Raw genomic sequence first — 21,479 nt, 5'->3', positions numbered from 1 at the left:
TCCTTTGTTACTGAGGTTTAACAGGTTGCATGATCAGTTTATTCTGTATGTCGTTCTCAATATTGAACTCTTTGCAAACAAGTACTTCTTATCCTCATTTGCGAACCAGATATAATTCTGGAGTGGGGAGGGACATGTGTACAGACCCAGCATAGTCAATACTTAGCCCAGCTATCACACGATACTGAATAATGAGCACTTTGGAAATGTTTGTTGAGTTCCTTAGCATCGGCTTAATAATAAGTGTACATGGAGCATAAACTGCCCAGTGTCATTCACACAGCCTGTAAAAAATGCACCACAAAATGCGGAAAAAGTAGGGCATCTCACATTGTGATAGCCATTCTGATGATACCGCAAAGCAAAAGAGTATAAGATAAATTGAATGGAATGATTGTTCTGTGGTGTACACACTGTGAGATTGGACTTCCTGGCAGCTTAAACCATTCCTAACACATGAAAAGTCTATTTAAGAAACCCCAATGTGGTCTTGTTCTGAAAAGCCCCATGACTTCTAGAGACAGAAACATTACACATTTTATAATACTGGATCCTTCAGTGGTGAAGGAAGCCAGAACACTAACACCATAAAATTGAACTTGAAAGTTTTTAGATGTATCACATACGCCCAAAATACTCTTTTGTGCTGTGAATATCAACTCTTTTCTCACTTCAAAGAGAGATTGTGCATTGGGCATGCATGATGCATATCTTGCTCCTTGTGAAATCTAAGTAAATGTTTCTTCACATTTAACTCTCCATGTAACAGTTACAATTGCCAGTTTTGTTTCACGCTGTACAGATTAGGGGAATCATTTCCCGGTTCCTGCCTTCATCTGGCCTTGAGTACCATTTTTGGTACAGAGTAGTCTAGATGTCAGCTCCAATCTTTTCTTCCAAGAAGCACAACAACAACTTGCACTTATATAGTGCCCTCCATGCACGGTAGCGTCTCAGAGCACTTAACAGTGGCAGAGCATGACTCCGAGTCAGGAGGTGGGGAGGGGAGGTGACCGTAAGCAAAGCTGAAAAAGTAGGTTTTCAGGTGGGGCGTGAAAAAGGGAGAGGGAGGGCAACGCAGAGGGATTGAGGGACAGTGTTCCAGAGTTTTGGGGTGCAGTGGCTGAATGTGCGACCTCCAATGGTGGGGAAAATGAGTGTGAGGATCTTCAAGTCGATACGTTTGGTGATGGGGAGCCAGTGGAGCCTCGCCTGAACTAGTGAGATGTGGGTACGGAGTTTGGTCCGGGTAAGTATGTGGGCAGCAGATTTCTGAATGAGCTGGACTTTTTGAATAGTGGAGATCGGTAAGAAGTGCATTTGAGTAATCCAAGCAGAAGGTGACAAACGCGTGCACGAGGGTTTCGGCTGCATTTGGGGTAAGGTACGGTTGGAGGCGGACAATGTGGCGGAGGTGGAGGAAGGCGGTCCTGGTTAGGAACCAGATGTGGGGAAGTAAGAACAGCTGGGGGTCAAACCGGAAGACTAGATTGCGCACTGGTTCAGTGAGTCTGAGGGAAAGGTTGGGGAGGTTTAGGAGGTCAGATCTGCAGGAGTGGAGATGTTGACAGGAGCCAATAAGTATGGCTTCTGTCTTGTTCACATTCAGCTGCAGGAAGTTTGCACTCATGCAGGCCCTGACATCTGCTAGACAAACTGATACAACATCAGCGGACCTGGAGTCGCAGCTGGAGGAGGCAAAGTAGATTTGTGTGTCATCCACATACATGTGAAAATTTACCCCGTGTCTGCGGATGACACTGCCGAGAGGGAGCATGTAGATAAGGGAAAGAAGGTGGCCAAGGATGGAGCCCTGGGGTACCCCTCAGGTGACCAGGTGGGGGCGGAAGGAGAAACCATTTGTCAAGATGAAGTGGAGGTGGTAGGGTAGGAATAGGAGGGTTTTCACACTCTAGTTGTGCAATTGCTGACAGCATATTTCCAAATAACCCCACAGATACCAGATCACCCGATTTAAGTGTAAAATTATCTAATGGGTATTTGTTATATCATGCATGCATTGTGTTTGATATACATAAATATACACATGGTCATTGTGTGTGGCACATTGTGTCATCTGTGTTATCTGTGTGCAACACACTCACAGCTCTGTGTTATACTGTATTACACACTCTCAACTCTGTTATTCTATGTGTAACACACTCATAAATCTGTTATACTACAACAACTTGCATTTACATAGCACACTTCACGTGGGGTAGCGTTCCGGAGCACTTCACAGTGGTGGAGTCTGACAATGAGCCAGGGGCAAAGGAAGTTATACTGTAACATGCTCACAGCTCTGCGTTATCCGGTGTAACAAGTTCATGGCTCTGTGTTGTATTGTAATGCCATATCGGCCTGTCCGTTCCCTCCACTCAGCAGGCCTGCTCCACGTCCTCCACCCGGCTCGCCCCCACCATCGGCGGTTCGGCCATCAGCCTCTCTGCCCCAACCCTTTGGAACTCCATCCCACAGTCCCTTCACCTTGTTCCCTTCGTGCCTTCAAGGCACGTCTCAAGACCCTCCTCTTTGACCATGCTTTTGGTCACCCTTCTACCCCTACCGTCCCTGCCCTCCACACCTCCTGATCCCAATCCCCTGCTCGTGTCCAAATTTCCAATCCCCTGCTCGGGTCCAAATCCCTGACAGTCCAATACTGTAGTACATCCTTCCGAAGTGAAAGGATGTACAAATGTAATTTGTTGTTGTTGTTGTAATATGCTCTGTGTTATATTGTAGGTAACTGTTATTCTGTAGCTCTGTTTTATTCTGTATCTCGCTCACAGGTCAGTGTTATCCTCAATGCAAATACATGCTCCCAGGAAATAGTAGCTTGGCTGCTTCAATGTTCTTTCTAACATTTGCCTGCTGCACAATCACATTATCAGACGGCTCTCTGAGGCTTTTGTCTCTTTAAGAGCTCTGTCCAGTGCCCAGTTTAATCTTTCCTGGACAAAAAGACCAGTGAGACGCTCTGGCCTGGAGAGCTGCAGGCACGGTTGAGAGAGCAAAAGCTGTGACCAGATAGGGCATGTGATGTGTCCCTCTTGGCACACACAGCGCAAGTGATAGAAAAGCGAGAGGAGGCAGACACACGGCAGTGCACTGCTCTGTTTGCTGAGCTCCGAGGGAATCGGGAGGCCCTGGGAAGGAAACCTCCGCTCAGGTAAAGCCGGCTTCCCTTTGAGTCATTTTTCTTGTTTCCCGTATTGCGTTACCAACTTCTCAAATGCAAAGTTTATGATCACTTTGCTGTGTTGTTCCCCGTGTTGTGCTTTGAAGTTGCTGAAATGTAACAGGATTGAAATGCACTGTACTCACCTTGCAGCACGATCGCTTGTGGCATTTCATAAACGTTAGTACCATAAATCTGTTATTTAAAACTATTAATAGGCATCGTTAGTACATTGTTAGAAGTAGGATATAGTATTTAATGTGTAAAGATTGTTCAAATTTGGTGATATTAATACATGGCGTTGTTAATCTGTGCAGTAGTTATTGTTAATGTGTAGCTTCAGTGATCCTTGATATTAGTCAACTAAAATAATAATAATAATAATCCTTGCGTTTGATACAGCACCTTATCACGTCTTCGAGACGTCTCAAAGCATTTCACAGGATATACTGTAGAGTGTAGTGACTGTGCATTTTTGGGGCACAAAGCGGCAGATGATTGTGCACAGTAGTGTCCCACACACAATTGTGGATTGAGTGACCAAATTATTATTATTTTTGAAGGGATTATTATCCCCAGAAAGCAATCCGACAATCAACTAACAAGCGGGTTCCTACTTACTGCTAGGTAAACAGAGGCGTGTGTATGGAGTAAGGAAACTTGCCTAAGGTTTCACCCTGTCCTGCCTGGCAATTGAACCCGGATCCTCTTGTTTGCAAGGGGAGCGCACTAACTACTATGGGACTCCACAAATAGCCTCTCGCTCTCTCTCCATCGCTCTCCGTCCGTCTCTCACTCATTGTCTTTCTTTCACTGACGGTCTCTGTCTCTCACACACACTGTCTCCGTATCTCTTACACACTCTATGTTTCTCTTTCACATACACACACAGTCTCTTTCTGACACACAGACAGTCTCTCTTTCACATGTAATCTCTCTTCCCCACCCCACACACAGTCTCTCTCTCTTCCCCACCCCACACACAGTCTCTCTTCCCCACCCCACACACAGTCTCTCTTTCTCTCCCCCCACACACAGTCTCTCTTCCCCACCCCACACACAGTCTCTCTTCCCCACCCCACACACAGTCTCTCTTTCTCTCCCCCCACACACAGTATCTCTCTTGCTGTCTCTCTCCATCCCCACGCCCAGCACACACAGTTTCTCTCAAACACGCACACACACACACAGTCTTTTACTCCCACACAAACAAACACATACACACAGTCACTCTCTTTGTGACACACACACGCACACTCTTTCTCTCTCTCAATCTCTCAGTCTCTCTCTCACACACACAGTCTCTCTCTCTCTCTCCCCCCCCACACGCCCCGCCACTCTCTCTCTCCCCCCACACTCTCTCGCTGTCTCTCACCACACTCCTCAAAATGGTACCGTGGTAGTTAAATCTAGGAAGAAATTTTATTTTACGACGACAACAACAAGATTACATTTGAATAGCGCTTTTCACGTCGGGAGGACATCCCAAGGCGCTGGACAGAGTACAGCATTTCAGACTAAATAAATTACTCTTGCGTTTGATATAGTGATTTATCACATTGTCAAAGTATTTCATAGCGTTTTACAGGATTTTATTATAAAGTACATTTTTTTGTTTAGCCAGATGTTAAGAGTGCTTAAGAGTCTCACATACAGTAAACTCCTGCTAACACATCGCTCGAATGGAAAAGGACTCAGCAACGATTTATGCGGAGTGGCAAGTTAGGCATAAGTATAAAAGCATTTTTAAAATTCAGGTGGTATATTGACAGCATGATGATTTAAGTGGCAGTACACATTGTGGCCAAGTGGACAAGTTTTAGATATAGGTTGACAAGAGCCAAAGCTTTGGAACCTCATAGTGTGCTTTGGGATAACTGCTGGAGTTTAACCAGCTAAAACCACAAGGTTTGCCATTGATAGCATTGTCCTGCTGCTTGTCCAGCTCAGGCCACCTGACCCATTAGGGCTTTGGCTTGCAGAGTTAACAGGAGCAGAGTGGGAGGATTCCCAGTGACTGGTCTGCCCTTCCAGGTTATGCCAATGAGCCAGGCTGGCTGATCCGTCATCAGCAGTGCCCTGGAATACTGCAGACCCTCGTGACTCCAGAACTGGACTACCAGACCGCCACAGAGACTGCCTTGTTTTCGATATTCCGTAGAGTTTGTAAAGTGCAGTGACTATGTATTTGTAAATGAAAGTGTAGAAACCGTGGGAATGTTTACTTAACCTCAACAATAAACATGCACAGCGAACACAAAGTTATTATTTTGGGCAATAATAACTCACTGGTGTCAACCTGGACCAATAGAAAAGTGTGGATGCACTTTTTCGGTGGAATCCGCAACAAATGACCTCCTCTGCTACAAATACCACTACAAACCTGTACACACAGTGCACTCGGCCCAGGGACTCTTGCGCTGTTTTCTCAATGCTGTTACTGTGAGCGGGAAATTGGCTTTGTGCGGTGCCCGCGGTCCAAACTGAACTCCTGCAAAGAATTCCTGGTGAGTGATGTACTACTCAAATTAACAATTTTAGTATTTTAAACATAACTACATGTTCGGGAAATATATGCCTATAGTTTTAATCTGGGTTGTTTCACAAAATATATCTCTCAATAGCATCAATCAACCCTACATAAAGCGCTTCACGAGATATACAGTAAAGTGTAGTGACTGTGTATTTTGTGGGTGAAACCCAGCAGCCAATTTGTGCACAACGATGTCCCACAAGCAGCCATGAAGTGAGTGACTAATTTTATTTGAAGGAGATTGTTGGCCAGGACACCGGGAGAAATTCCCTTCTCTTTTCGAATAGTGCTATAGGACCTTTAATGTCCACCTGAACAGGCAAGTAGGACCTTGGTTTAACGTCTCATCTAAAGGACAGCATCTCCAATAGCGTAACACAACCCCAACACTGTATTGGAGTGTCAGCTTGGACAATGTGATTCCAAGTCCCGACATGGCGCTTGAACCCACAACCTTCTGACTGACAGGCAAGAATGCTACTATTGCAGCAAATTGACAGATTGGGCATCCACAACCAAACAACCCTCTGAGTAAAAAAAATTCTGCTAATCTTTGTTGGTTTGGTATTTAACCCCTTGTTACTGACACTGACAATTGGAAATAAGTTCTTTAAAGTTTACTTTATCAAAACACCCATAATTTTAAGAAAAGACTATCAGGTCTCTTATCATGTAATCTTGCTTGGCCTCAGTTTTATTGAAGGAAAAACAATAATTTACATTTATACAGATTGTTTCACAAGCTGAAAGGTCAGAGTTGAGTGGTGGGGAGTTGAGTAGGGGTATGAGAGAGGGGGCAAATATAAAAGTGGGGTTTCCTTAAGGCAAGGTGATGTGCTTGGCAACCAATGGAAAGGCAGAATCAAATCAACCTTTGGAGATGGAAGTAAGAATTGCCATCATTTGCTCCACGACATGCAGCTAGAAAGCAAAACTTTCATAATACATGTTAACATGTCTTGCAACAGGTAATTACTGTAAAGTGGATTATGCGTGGACTAAATAAAGAAACCAAATTTGGTAATGAAATTGCCTAGGATATTGGAAAATAAATCAAATCAGCAGAACATCTGATAAACATTAACAAATTTGTATAATGTTCCGGATTCAGGGGCTCCTACATTAATTCTGGGACACAACAACATGATGGGAATCCTACGTTTTAGTCCTCTGACCAGAGACGTCTGGCCTGCTGACTACCTTGAGTAGGCTGGCTCCCAGGGTGGCCTGACTGCATATGTACATATTTAACAGTATTATAGCTGAGATATGGGCTCACAAAAATAACAATAACAATAATCCTTGCATTTGATATTGCACCTTACCACAGCGTTGAGACGTGTCCCTCCCCACATTCGGTCCCTGACCAGGACCACCTCCCTCCAGCTCTGCCACATTGCCCGCATCCGATTGTACTTTACCCCAGATGTAGCTGAAACACTTGTGCTTGCGTTCATCACTTCCCAACTTGATTTTTCAAATGCCCTCTTCGCTGGTCTTCCCAGTTTCCCAAACTACAAGATTCAGCTGATCCAAAACTCCGCCCCCCGCATACTCATCCATACTAAACTCCATACACCCATCACACCAGTTCTAGCCAGGCTCCACTGGCTCCCTATGACCGAATGGATCGAAAATACACAGTCACTACACTTTACAGTATATTCAGTGAAGCACTTTAAGATATCTCAACAACGTGATAAGGTGCTATATCAAATGCAGGGCTTATTATTATTATTATTATTATTATTGTTTTAGGACAGACAACGAAAAGTACAGGGAACCACATTATGACACCCCATAACATAGCGTGCTGCCTTGTCTATAAGGCGATGGGTAGAAGTCGAAGCATAAAAATCCTGTTATGGCAAGAATAACATAAATAAGTTAGGTTGCACATTGCGAGAATAACACAAGTAAGGTTAGGTTGTGTATCAAGAGAATAACATGAGTAGGTGTTATTCACAGCAATGAAACAATAAACCAATTTCATTTGGCCAGAACACCAAGAGAAACTTACTTCTCTTTTCGAATAATGCCAGGGGGTCTTTATGTCCACCTAAACAGGCACATGAGGACTCGGTTTAACGTCTCATCCGAAGGATGGCACCTCTGACAATGGAGAGCTCCCCCAGCACTGCACTGGAGTGTCAGCCTGGACTATGAGTTCAGTGTTTCGATGTGGAGTCTAAACCCCCAACCTTCTGACTCAGAGGCGATTATTTAGCTGCAAAGGCTGTTTGCAAGAGCACACGAGCCCAAGTTGCAACAATATCTGGATTGTTTGATTGACGGGCAGTTAGTATCAGCCTGGAAAGTCACGTGGACACTCGTGCAGGAAAGAGCCTTCGCACTCGCGTCCTGCTGGACGGGGCCATGTGCCTATAAAAAGCAATGCTCGGTGTGCCTCGTGGTCACTGTCTAATGGTCGTTATCCGGTATGTGCTGACGTGTACAGGTTTACTGTGCAAGTCAGGTTGGTTTAAATTACTTTATACTTATGTAGTTTTGTGCTGATAGTTAATTAGCTAAGTTAATTAGTTGTGTGTGTTAGTTAAATTTGATGCCATTGTTGTTTATGTTAAATAGTTTTGTTTCTTATATGAGAAGTAGCCTTGGGTTACTAGGTCTTAATAAAGAGCTGTTGTATTGACCGATTGTACCCTCGAGTCTCTGTAAATTTCTAAGACAAGAAAAGGAGTAAATCACTTAAAGAGCAGCTGCTGACATCGTAGTTTCAGCAGTGCAGACAGACCCCGATTCGACATCCCTGTTACCGGGCATTGGAGTTAACCGGGAACACCTGTAATTGACTTGATTCTGACTCAGTTGAAGCACCTTTGAGCAGGGACACACACTGACAGCGTTAGAAAAGAACAGAGGCCACATAGTACGTAAGCGTTACTAAAATTCGCAAGTACAATAAGGAGTGAGAACCGTTGCAACTGGATGAGATCAAATGAGCCAAAGAGTCTTGATTATCCCAACTTTTCTTGTTATGTAAATCATATTCCTAGCAAAATACTGCAAAGTCAATATTGTAACTCTTTGCTTCACAATTATACTGTAGTTATACTAGAGATGGCCTTTATATCATCTGCTGTCTGCCTTCCTGTACAAAAAATGAAACAAAGGTGTTATTGTAGCAATGGAGAATCGAGATCAGAGTGTTGCTGACTTTTTTGGAAGGGTTAAACTACAGACTCTCAGTCAACTAAACGTCATCTGTTTTTGATCCATGGGTTTGAATACCAGATAAGACTGGTCTTTCTAGAGAAACGCCTCTCTGTGGAACGGCTGAGTTCTAGTTCCTATCTAAAAGGATCAAATCCAATGTGCAAAATGGCCCCTTGCTGCTAGCACACAGCTATGTTGCTATGTAATACCGCAATTTACATGCAAATCAGGTTTTTGCATCAGAGCTCTGTGTTTGGTTACTTTGTGGGCGTCCGAGAGCAGGAAATATTTTTTCTGGTTTTGAAATCTGAACTAATCCTTGACCATGTGGCAGACAATACATCACATCATACTTTTAGAAATGCAGAATGGGGGTGGGGTGAGGGAGGAGAGAGATTGTCTATCCTATTACAATCCGTTTTTTAAATCACCTCTTTTTATTGATCTTACCCTTCAGCTTCAGCTCTCAGTCACTTCGGTGAGGCACATTGAGACCTCCTCCCAGCGTAAAATGTTGTTGATCAGTAATAAATAGGTGTCAGCCTGGCTCTGTGAGTAGCCCTCTCGCCTTCGAAGGTTGTGGGTTCAACCTTTGGATTCACAGTCTACACCAATTACTCCAATTCAGTACATTGCGTGCGCTCAATTGCTGGAGGTGCTGTTCTTTGGATGAGTGTAAGTCATTTAAAACAAACTTTTTTTTCCTTTTTTGTTTCTTTCAGGCCAATAATCAAGAACAGGAACCCTGGCTGAAAATTCTGCCTCTTCCCCTGCTCAGCACCTGACCCCATCTCTGTAAAACTCTCTGAGACATGATCCTATGTGTTGGGTCTAATATAAATGCAAATTATTGTTGTACCTTCTCCTAACCCAAATGTGCTGAAAGTAGTTGTAGCATTGCATAGAGACAAACAAAGTAGAGGGATATGCGGGCAGGGGGAAAGTGTGATGGGGAAATAGGATTAGGATGGTTGGACTCATGTAACATCATACTTTTAGAAATGCAGAATGGCACAGATTAGTTGAGCTGAATGGCCAGTTTCGGTGTTGCAGATTGTATTTATGTAAATCATTGTCCTCACCCCCTCCCTTCTCTCTTTCACAGCTCGTCTCAAGTCCTTCCCTATCAACCACACCTTTGGTCATCTTTCCACCACAATTCCCCCGTGAACTCCATCCCTCATTATTGTTGAATACCTTGGGCGTCCCTCTGGCATGAAAGGCATTATATAAATGCAATGTTTTGTTGGATGTAATTCCAGGCTGAGTAAATATTGGCTGAGATTAGTGAGCTCCGCGTAAACCACCCATTGAACTGATTGAACTTCTATAGGTAGAAATTCCATTCAGCCTTGCACTCATCACATTTGGCGCTGTCGGGCGCTATTTTCCTTATACAGTCGTACACCCATCTTGGATGTAAATGAGTGGAATATTTCCAATTATCTCGCCAAAAGCACTGCGTGCAACAGTGAAATTTGTAACCGCTCCTGAAGGGCTCCAGGAAGTGAGCCATCAGTGAAAGCAAATACAGACCCGTCCACAATGCTCTGTCTGTTTCACAGTTTATTTGGATATGTTATTAACAAGAAATTCTAAGTAAATAAACTGCAGTTATACTTTCTCAAGTCCCGTTAACTCACGCTTGCTTTTGCCTGCAAGAATGCATGCAATCTATTCTGTAGTCTTAAAGGGCGGTTTGTATTTATCTACTGAATTCCATTCATTTACATCCAGTAAATAAACTCAGTAGAAGCCAGAACCAGAACTTTCTGATTGCAATCTGCATAGAAAGTTGTCCAAGTGGAGTCCTGTAGCTCAGTGGCTAGAGCACTCGCCTCACAAGCAAGAGACCTGGGTTCTATTCCTAACAGAGAGAAATGTTGGGCAAGTTTCCTTACTCCATACGCCTCTGTTTACCTAGCAGTCAGTAGGAATCCGGTTGTTAGTCAATTGATGGATTGCTTTTCTGGAGATAATAATCCCTAAACAAAATAATAATTTGGTCACTCAATCCACGACTGTTTGTGGAACATTGCTTTGTGCAATTGGCTGCCGCGTTTCGCCCACAAAGTATACAGCCAATTCACTTTATAATATATTCTGTGAAGCAATTTGAGAGATCTAGAAGACGTGAAAAGCGCTATATCAAATGCAAGTATTATTATCATTAACATTTTGAGTGAATGTGTATACGTCTTCAATTCTCAGATTTCAGGAGAGATACCAGGTTGCCAGGAAGTATGATTGAGGCCACGACACTGGGACTCATTTAAAAAGCAGCTTGATGTACTTCAACTCCATTTACCTGTTTTTGCTCCATATCCACTAATACCGTTGCATAACAAAAGTCTAGCGATATGGTACCTGGAATGGCTCCTTCTCACGATTGGTAATACAGTGGTAAGAAGGGAACGTAACCTTGCTTTGTTTCCCTCTTCCACCCTAGGCAGCAAGTTTCTGATCTTGGCCACACATTTATAAGCATGTGTTCCAACAAAACCAAGTCTGAAATTCCATCTGCTCTTAACCATTAAAAACCTTTTCATCTTAAAATTTAAGAACTCCCAGCATTGTGGGCAAATCCTAAATTATAAATTTTAATTTAGAATTTGGTTCTTCTTAAGAGAACTGGTTTCCTGCTGAGACTATATTGGAAGAAATTTGCACAATTCTGGGGGAATTTGAATTGTAAAACAAATACAGACTGAGGTTAGGTGAATGGCTGGACCAGTGCACATGCCACCCAACAATTAAAGAGATTGGATAGCTTTTCCCACTTGGATAACACCTACATTTGCATGTTGAGGTTAAATTAAATTCAGGAATGAGGAAGCCTTATCTGTGGGTAATAATATAATGTAACATTAGCTCATGAGATCGCAAGGTTGATTTTGATGAGGAAAGCGCTTTGGCCCATTTGATCTCATCCTTCCAGAATACCCATTTGACTATCTTATCACAGAATAAGCTGTTTTTAAAATAAATAGTGTCCTGGCCTTAACCACCCTTCCTGGCAACCTGAAGAAATACTTCCTGGTATTCTTTAAAACTCTAAACCCATGTCGACCTTTTCTACTGCCGTGGTGCCTCTGAAAAGTATTGTTCTGCCTTTACTTTTCAATAATATTTAAAATGTTATTCACCTCTAAAAGGTCTCCTTTGAGACTTCTCCTTTCAAGACTGAAGAGGTGTCTGATCGTTGTTCATCGTTCAGTCCTCGAATACTGTGGAGTCCTGTAGTGGTTAGAGAACTCGCCTCACAAGCGAGAGACCTGGGTTTGATTCTCTGCAGGGCGAAATGTTGGTCAAGTTTCTTTACTCCACACGCCTCTGTTTACCTAACAGTAAGTAGGAACCCAGTTGTTATTCAATTGGCGGATCGCTTTTCTGGGGTAATAATTACTTCAAAAATAATAATAACAATCATATTTTGGTCACTCAATCCACAACTGTTTGTGGGACATTGCTGTGCACAATTGGCTGCCGCATTTCACCCGGAAAATATAGTCATTTCACTTTACGGTTTATGATGCGAAGTACTTTGAGATGTCTTGAAGATATGATAAGATGCCATATCAAATGCAAGGATTATTATTACTATCATCCTTGTTGCTCTCCTCTGGACCATCTCTAGGATCTTATATTGCGGTGATCAGAACTGTATGCAGTACTCTAGGTGGGGCTTCACCACAGCATTTCATAGCTTAAGTAAGAGTTGTGGGGATCTGAACTAAGCTGTTTTCCTCATCATATAATAATAATAATAATAATAATCCTTGCATTTGATATAGCGCTTTTCACGTCGGGAGGACGTCCCAAAGCGCTTCACAGAACACACTGTAAAGTGAATTGACTGTATATTTGTGGGCGAACGCGGCAGCCAATTGCGCACAGCAATGTCCCACAAACAGTCGTAGATTGAAAATGACCAATTTATTATTGTTTTGGTATTGGAGGGATTATTATTAGGCGTGTGAAGTAAGGAAACTTGCCCAAGGTTTCGCCCTGCCTGGAATTGAACTCAGGTCTCCCGCTTGCAAAGCGAGTGCTCTAACCACTGAGCTACAGGACTCCACGTTTCTCCATATAAAGGGAGAAGGGTGTCACACATTCTTTTTTGGAATTAAATCCCCAAGATTTAATAACTAGAAAGTATATGTCCAGCTGTGATTGAGTTTTGGATGAAATAATTTTGATGCTGGTGGTAATCGGTTTCTCAGAACTCTGCAGCTTGTGTCCTCTTCCCCCACCAGATTCCGTGAACCAGTCAACCCTGTTCTTGCCTGACTTCACTGGCTCCCCATCTCTCAGAGAATCGAGTACAAAACCCTTGTTCTCCCCTACGAAGCCCTCTACGGTCTTGCTCCCCCATACCTCTCTGACCTCCTAACCCCATATCAGCTGTCCTAGCTCCCTCCACTAGGTGGACACCGGCCTGCTTCAGGTCTCCCGCACTTCCTGCCTCACGGCGGTTGGGCATTCAGCATCTGTGCCCCCACATTCTGGAACTCTATCCTGCAATCCCTCCGCCTCACCCCCTCTCTTGCCTCCTCCAAGTCCCGTCTAAAGACCGTCTTCTTCCGCCATACCTTCAGACACTCTCCTCCCCCTCCCCCACCTTCCACCCCTCCTGACCCCAATTCCCAGCTCAGATCCAAAAATCCTGACTGTCCAGCACCCTGGGATGTCTTTCCGACATTAAGGGCAGTATACAAGTGTCATTTGTTGCAGTTGTTGTGTCTGCCATCGGAGTATCTAGTGATTATCCCAAGTGTGGGATTATCCATTGAAGAGTGCTCCCTTCATTCCACTAGCATGAGTCCAGGCTTTCCCTCAGTGCAAGACTCCAGGCTTCTGCTCACAGTATTCTGCAACTAGGAGGTGGGTTTGTTACAAAGACATTTATCTCATTGCATCTCACCCTCATCTCTGTTTTGACTTATAATAATAATCTTTACATTTGAAATAGTGCCTTATCACGTCGTTGAAACATCTCAAAGCGCTTCACAGAATATAATATCAAGTGGGTTGATTGTATATTTTGCAGGAGAAACGTGGCAGCCAATTGCCCATAGCAGTGTCCCACAAACAGTTGTGGATTGAGTGACTAAATTATTATTTTTTTTTAATTTTGAAGGAATTATTACTCCTGGAAAGCGATCCGCCAAACGACTAACAACCAGGTTCCTACTTACTGCTGGGTAAACAAGGGCGTGTGGAGTAAGGAAGTTTGCCTAAGGTTTCGCCCTGCCTGAGAATCAAACACAGGTCATCTTGATCATAGATAAACCAATAGTCAACCTCTTCATCACGGGGTTGTGGGGGGGGTGGGTGGGGGGGGTAGAGAAATGAAAGCACATTTTACTAGAGGGAAGAGACTGGTAAGCTCCTTTGTGTTGTTGTTATAATTTGGAAAGTATGCTTCACTTCTGAGTCTGGGAACAGAGAGCTCAGTATTTTTTTTGCAGTCAGCTGCTAGTCATGTATTCTATTTTCATATTCAAAATAGAAAAAGGGTCCTCGCCATGATGACTGAACCCATTGTATATTTAGTAGAATTGTGGGAGCAGCCATAAAGATGTGGGCAGGCAGCCTCGTGGTGCCATGGTACGTTCTTTCTGATGCCTGTGTATTTGCAGTCGTGAAACATGAGAAAATGTGAAAATGCCCCATCATTTGACATAATGCACCAAAGTCTCCCCCCACCCCAACCCCAACCCCCCAGTGCACGTAGAGTAGAGTATTAGCAGAGAGCTAGTGTTTTTTGCCAATATGTGAATATATTGCCAAGAATGCCAAGATTTTCAATCACTCAAAGTACCTTATTCCAAAAGGATTCTTGTGTTGCATTGCGTAACTGGCCCAATGCTAGTAGTGTTTCCGTTAGGTTTTAATGACGGATCTCAGATGTGTGTGACAGCTCAACACCAGGAAAATGAGAGAGAAAACCCTTTGGCCTATTTGATCTCATCTTTCCAGAATACCCACCCTACCATATTCCCTTACAACATCGAGCCGTTTCTGAAATATGTCTCTGAGTCCTGACATTCCTTTTGACTGTCCTGAAATGCTCTTCACAATCCTGAATCTGTCATGTGCCTTGGGGTGTTCGTAAATATTACATTCCCAGCTTTACATTCATACAGTCCATGTAGCAACTTATTGGACCTCTATAAGGTCAGCTTTGGGCCATCTTTTTTCAACGCTGAAGAGAGGTTATAAATTCATATGTAATTGGGACCAGGGAATATACAAAGACTTGCTGTTCCAGTTCAAATTGTAAGCCTGGTTATGAATAGGTTATCAAGATGTGTTTTCATTTTTGTCCGCAGGTGATGTCAGTTTGTTCTTGTTAAGGTCCGGGAAATGCATTGAAACATGGGGAGGAAACTGGATCTGTCAAAACTAACCGAAGAAGAGGCCCAACATGTCCTGCAGGTTGTCCAGCGAGATCTTGATCTACGCAAGAAAGAAGAAGAAAGACTTGGGTAAGTTATTGCCATGAAACGCACTTCAGCTCAGACATACCCCACCGTATTCTTGGGATGTTGAGATGAATAAGTAGGAATGAAGGCTTCTCCTGTTGCTCTCTAGGGAGCATTCCACCCTCTTGCTGCAATACAGTAAAACTTGAATGAGTGTTATCTTTATAAATCGCATAATTCATACATCCTAAGTTGTATATCCACCCAGGTCCTGTTCAGTTTCCTATCAAAACTGCTTAGATTTATTTGCACTAGTCGTATTAATTACCTCCTAATGCCGCTCCCCTACCCTCCATTATTCCTGCACTTACCAGCTGCGTTGAATCATGGGAAATGACATCCTGACCTATCGCCGCATGCACACTCACTGGCCAGTTGCAATGAATTACGGGAAACATAGTCTTGATCTGTCGCTGCAGAAGAACTTCATTTTGCTTGATTCAATGCAATTCGAATGCTCGCCAATAAGTGCACATGCAACGACGAATCAAGACACATTGAATCGCTATGCTCCAATTGGCTTAATTGCCTCGAGTGACCAATGCAAAAACTAACAAAGGTTCACTCTCCCAATTCCTATCCAGTGACTCCTGCTGGAAAGAGCAGGTGTGTGGAGTTCAGGAGCAGACCAAGTTTTGTTAAGAGTATCAAATACAACTTTGGACCACAAGCAAATCATTTTATAAATGTATATTTGCCCAATCCCTCCACTCTACCAACTCAGACCTGCTCCAGTCTAGCCTCCAATCACCTAACTCTTGATTTTATTAATTTAGCCTCAGTGAATCTATATACTTTATATTTTATTGTCAGAGGTGTCTTCCTTCGGATGTCTCGGACATTGAACTGATGTCCTGTCTGCCTGTTCAGGTGGACTTTAAAGATGCCACGTTGTTATTCGAAAAGAGAAGGGAGTTTCTCTCTCTCAGTGTCTTGGCCAACAATCCCCTAAATGAAATTGGTCACTTTGGTCACTCACTTCACTTGACAGTGGTGGAGGATGACTCCGAGCCTGGGCAAGTGGGAGGTGACTGTAGGCTCGGTTGAATAGGAAGGTCTTCAGACCTGAAAATGGAAGGGGCAAGGTGGAGTGATAGAGGCAGAGTGTTCCAGACTTTCGGGGTGTAATGGCTGAAAACACGGCCACCAATGGTAGATTGGAGGGCATCGGGGACGTGCAGAAGATCAGAGCCAGTCGAGAGGTTGTAGGTTGGGGAGTAAGCTGGTTGGAGAGGTAGGGAGGTGCCAGGGCATGAAGGGATTTAAAAATGAGTGTGAGGATTTTGAAATCGACCCGTTCGATAATGAGGAGCCAGTGAAGCTTGGCTAGAATTGGTGTGATGGGGTTACAGAGTTTAGTACGGGTCAGTATGCAGGTGGCAGAGTTTTGGATCAGCTGGATCCTGTGCATGATGGAGGTAGGAAGTCTGGCAAAGAGGCATTTGAGAAGTCCAGTCGGGAGGTGACGCATGGACAAGTGTTTCGACTGCATCTGGGGTAAGGTACAGTCAGAGGTGGGCAATATGGTGTAATTGGAAAAAGGCGGTCCTGGTCAGGAACCGGATGTGGGGAAAGAAGGACAGCTGTGGGTCAAACTTAATGCCTAGGTTGGGCACTGGTTCAGTAAGGCTTGAGGGTAGGTTGAGGAGGTCAGAGCCACAGGATAGAAGATGTTGACTGGAGCCAATGAGTATGGCTTCCATCTTGTCAACATTGAGTTATAGGAAGTTTTCGTTCATCCAGGTCCTGATGTCCGCTAGACAAGCTGAGAGAACATCGGCAGACCTGGAATCGCAGCAGGAGGAGAAGTAGATTTGTGCATCATCCGTATACATGTGGAAATTTACCCCATGTCTGTGGATGACATTGCCAAGAGGAAGCATATAGATGAAGAGGAGGGGGCCAAGATGGAGCCTTAGGGTACACCACAGGTGACCGGTCGGAGGCGGGAGGAGAAACCATTTAAGGAGATAAAGTGAAGGCGGTTTGATAGGTAGGATTCGAACCAGGGCAGTGCGGTCCCACAGAGGTGGATGAGGGAGGAGAGGCAGTGGATGAGAATGGCGTGGTCAACTGTGTCTCACAGTTGAGTATGATACAATTTCCAATACAGTTTACTGTTATATACTGTGTAAGCAGTATATTTCTCAGCCCAATTAATTTAGTTATTTTTGCCACCAACTATTAAATGAGCACACATTTAATAAAGTGGGTGGGCAATATGCAATCACATGGTTGCTCAAAAATAAAGGGATATGACAAGTGCAGAAACCATGCTTACGAGTGTCAAACCAAACTGAGATTTCCATGCATCCCACCTACCCATGGAAATACAGAGATAGATTGTTGGTGGGACACTGCTGTGGCAATTGGCTGCCGCATTTTGCCCGCAAAATATACAATTAATTCACTTTACAGTATATTCTGTGAAGAGCTTTGAGATGTCGTGAAGACATGATAAGGCGCTATATCAAATGCAAGGAATATTATCATTATTATTATTTGTCGGGAACTAGTAAACTCCAAACTGTCTCGCAAACAAATGCATCCCTCTGCCCTGGAGTCGTATTTGGTGAGCTCTCTGCTTATCTCAACATTAAATATTCAAAATAGCCCGGATTCTGTGTTTTGTTCTGCTTTATTAAATCTGCTATTAATTTAATTGCCTGATGCAAACCAGCAGAAGCAGGTTAAAAGCATACTCTTTAGTCATTTGGTCACTCAATCCACAACTGTTTGTGGGAGACTGCTTGTGCACAATTGGCTGCCGTGTTTCGCCCACAAAATACACAGCCAATTCAGACTTTACAGTATATTGGTGAAGCGCTTTGAGACGTCTCAACAACTTGATAAGGTGCTATATCAAATGCAAGGATTATTATTATGAACATTCGATTATTCTTCTTATTATGAACATTTGTTTTGGCTGCATATTTTTCAGAGGCAAGGGAGCAGGGAAACTGCATACAAAAAATGTTTTGATACTTTGTTTCATGAAAGTGAAGGTGTAAGTTTGCCTCAGTCAGTTGCACTCTTTGCTACCAAGTCAGAAGGTTGCTGTTTCAAGCCCCACATCAGGATTTACTCACATAGTCCAGACTGACGCTCCATTGGGAGGATGCTGCATTGTTGGAGGTGTGGTCCTTTGGATGAGATGTTAAACTGATGGATGTCCTGTCTACCTGTTCAGATAATAAATCTCATGACACTGCTCAAAAAAGAGAAGCAAGTTTCTCTCTCCCGGTGTCCTGGTCAACAATCCCTCAGATAAAAATTGTCTATTCACTTCATGGCTGTTTATGGGACATTGTGTGCAAATTGACAACCTCCAGACATGAAAGATGCTTTATCTAATGTTAAATTTCTTTTTTGAACCCTGATATTAGATAATAATAATAATAAACCTTGCATTTATAAAGCATCTATAACATCGAAGTATCTCAAAGCGCTTTACAGGTAATGCTGTATTTGTAGGCAAATGCACCAGACAACTTGTACACAGCAATATCCCCAAAACAGCCATGAAGTAAGTGACCTATTTATCTGGAGGATTGTTGGCCAGGACGCTGGAAGAGAGAAACTCCCCTTTACAAATTATGCCATGGTTTTTTTAACGGCCTGGTCAGGAGATCGCAGAAATAGGATGGGGAGGGTGTAAGGGGGGGTAGGGGTGGGAGCTGAAGGACATAGGGGAGTTACTCACTGGGGAAAGAGGGAGCTTTCTGTGAGGAAATTGCATGGCACATCACTTGCTGTCTCTCCTTGGTCCCCCCCGCGGTGGCCAAGGGAGGCTCCAATCATCTGTCCTGACAGTAAACCACAAAACGCTGCCCTCAGGTCTCCTGCTTCTCTCTCTGCTCCCTTTCACTCGCCTTGTTTCTCTCTCCACCCTCTCCTTCATGCTCTCACACCCCGTCTCTCACACCCTCCCCCTCTCACACCTTCCCCCTCACTAGCCCCCTCTCACACCCCTCTCTCAAAATCCCCCACTCACATCCCACCCCTCACATCCCCCCTCACTCTCCCCTTCTCACTCCCCTCCTTCTCACTCCCACCCCCTCTCACTCCCCCCCTCTCACACCCCCCACTCACTCCCCCCCTCTTACTCCCCCCTCTCACATACATCCCCTCTCACACACCCCTCTCACACCCCCCCTCACACCCCGTCTCTCACATTCTCTCTCCCCGCTCACACTCCCTCTCAAGCACTCTCTCGCACACACTCTCTTGCCCTCATTGACACTCTTTCTCAATCACTCCTCCTCTCACACCCTCTTTCCCACACTCTCTTTCTCTCCTCTCTCACGCACTCTCTCCCCCTTCTCTCAAACACACTCCCCCCTCTCTCAATTGCTCTCTCTCTCCCCCTCTCCATTAATCACTCAGCCCGGCGGATGATTTCATCCGGTCCAAGACCATTTCGAACTACAGGCCGCCTGCTCCCTCTCTTCCTAGCAAACTGTCCAGTGGCAAGAGCCAGTGGTTGGGGAGGACGTGTTGGTAAGGAGACCCACTCAGAGTAAGGCTTCCTGTCAGACTGCGCTAACGGTCGGCATTATTTCCACTCCCTGCACTGCATCCTCCCAACTGTTGGCTCCTGAGCTGTCATGAGAGGAAGTTCGCTGGGGAAGAATGGAACAGACGGCCCAAAGTTTGAAATGGTCTTGGACTAGATGAAATCAGTCGCCGGCTGGGATGTGGCCCCGCAGGTTGCCTCTTGGACCACCCTGGCCTAGACCATGAGCTCCGTGCTTGTAATGTGGGGCTTGAATCTGCAACCTCTTAATCCAAAGGTGAGAGTAGATATCAGAGTGCTACTGAGTGAGACAGGCTGATTGCAGCTTCCCAATGGCTCTTCCCCTGCGTTTGTAATCTGGGCTGCTACGAATTTAATCAAAGAGCTCACTGTGTGTGAGCTCTGTTTCCAGAATGCAGCTCTCTGAAGTCCTGAAGCGACCAGCACAAGCAAAGAGCTGTCTTATGTAATATTTACTCTCTGGCCAGCGACCACATCCGGCACAAACTAGATACATAGTAAAGCTCCCTCTGTTTCATTCCTCACATTCCTCATGGTCAGAATGAAGTAGTCATCTTTCCCAACCCCCGAATCACCTGGCTGATTAACTGAGTGGCAGCCTTAACTTTGGCTGACACCCTACAGTGTGGTGTAGCGATGGTAAGGCATTACAGCAGCCAGTTTTATTATTATTATTAATAATAATCCTTGCATTTGATATAGCACCTTATCAGATCGTTGAAACATCTCAAGGCGCTGCACAGAATATATTGTAAAGTGAATTGACTGTGTATTTTGTGGGCAAAGCAGTGTCCCACAAACAGTCATGTTTAAGATCATTTAAGATCTTTGGAGTAGAGTGGACCTGATGGGGTGGGGGTTGGGAGGGATGTGAACTATGCTATAGGCATTGGATACACAGTGTTCTTGGGGGAAGGGTGCGGATTCAGCAGATCCCAGGGCATCTATAAATAAATGAAACGCAATTATGAAAGTGTAATTCAAATTGATATTAACAAATGTTCTCAACTTAGTGGGGGAACTTTTCAAAACAGTCCTTGGGTGCGACTTGGGTTTCTGCTTCTGTGACAGTCAGGAGCTGGGAGCTATTTGGGAGGGCTTTATCTCTGGGTTATAAATACATAATAACATCATCCTGGGCAGAGTGAAACATTGGCCAAGTTTCCTTACGCTACAGGATTATTATTATTATAATGTCTTATCTGAAGGACAATTCAACCCAGGTCCTCTCGCTTGCAAGGCGAGTGTGCTAACCACTCCGCCATGGGACCCCATAGAAATCAGAATGCAAAGGTGTATATTCTCTCTCTTACTCTGTGGCTGTGGTACCTGCTCTGTTACTCAGGGCTGCTCTGTTACTCCGGCCTGGGGCTCAAGTACCCGCTCTGTTACTCGGGGCTGGGGTACCCGCTCTGTTACTCGGGGCTGGGGTACCCGCTCTGTTACTCTGTCTATTTTCTCTGTTACACTGAGGTCATGGACATAACTATTTGCTTTTAAGATTATCTGTTCCAATTCAACTAATCCTCATCTATGGGGTCAAGGGCTGCTTTAAGCATAACATTG

General features: G+C 44.2%; 1 protein-coding gene across 1 annotated transcript in view; it reads left to right on the top strand.

The window, feature by feature from the left end:
• Positions 1–3,110: 3,110 nt before the first annotated feature.
• Positions 3,111–21,479, top strand: part of LOC103186699 (melanophilin) — a 59,375-nt gene continuing 41,006 nt past the window's right edge. The window contains exons 1-2 of the mRNA XM_007905884.1: positions 3,111–3,169; positions 15,224–15,379. Coding sequence (XP_007904075.1) covers positions 15,270–15,379 — 110 coding nt within the window. The 5' untranslated portion in view covers positions 3,111–3,169; positions 15,224–15,269. The remainder of the gene's footprint in view (positions 3,170–15,223; positions 15,380–21,479) is intronic.

Source organism: Callorhinchus milii, unplaced genomic scaffold (assembly GCF_018977255.1).
Source record: "Callorhinchus milii isolate IMCB2004 unplaced genomic scaffold, IMCB_Cmil_1.0 Scaffold6, whole genome shotgun sequence".
Taxonomy (NCBI): domain Eukaryota; kingdom Metazoa; phylum Chordata; class Chondrichthyes; order Chimaeriformes; family Callorhinchidae; genus Callorhinchus; species Callorhinchus milii.
Note: the sequence above shows the minus strand (reverse complement) of the source record. Positions and strands in the feature narration are given on the sequence as shown.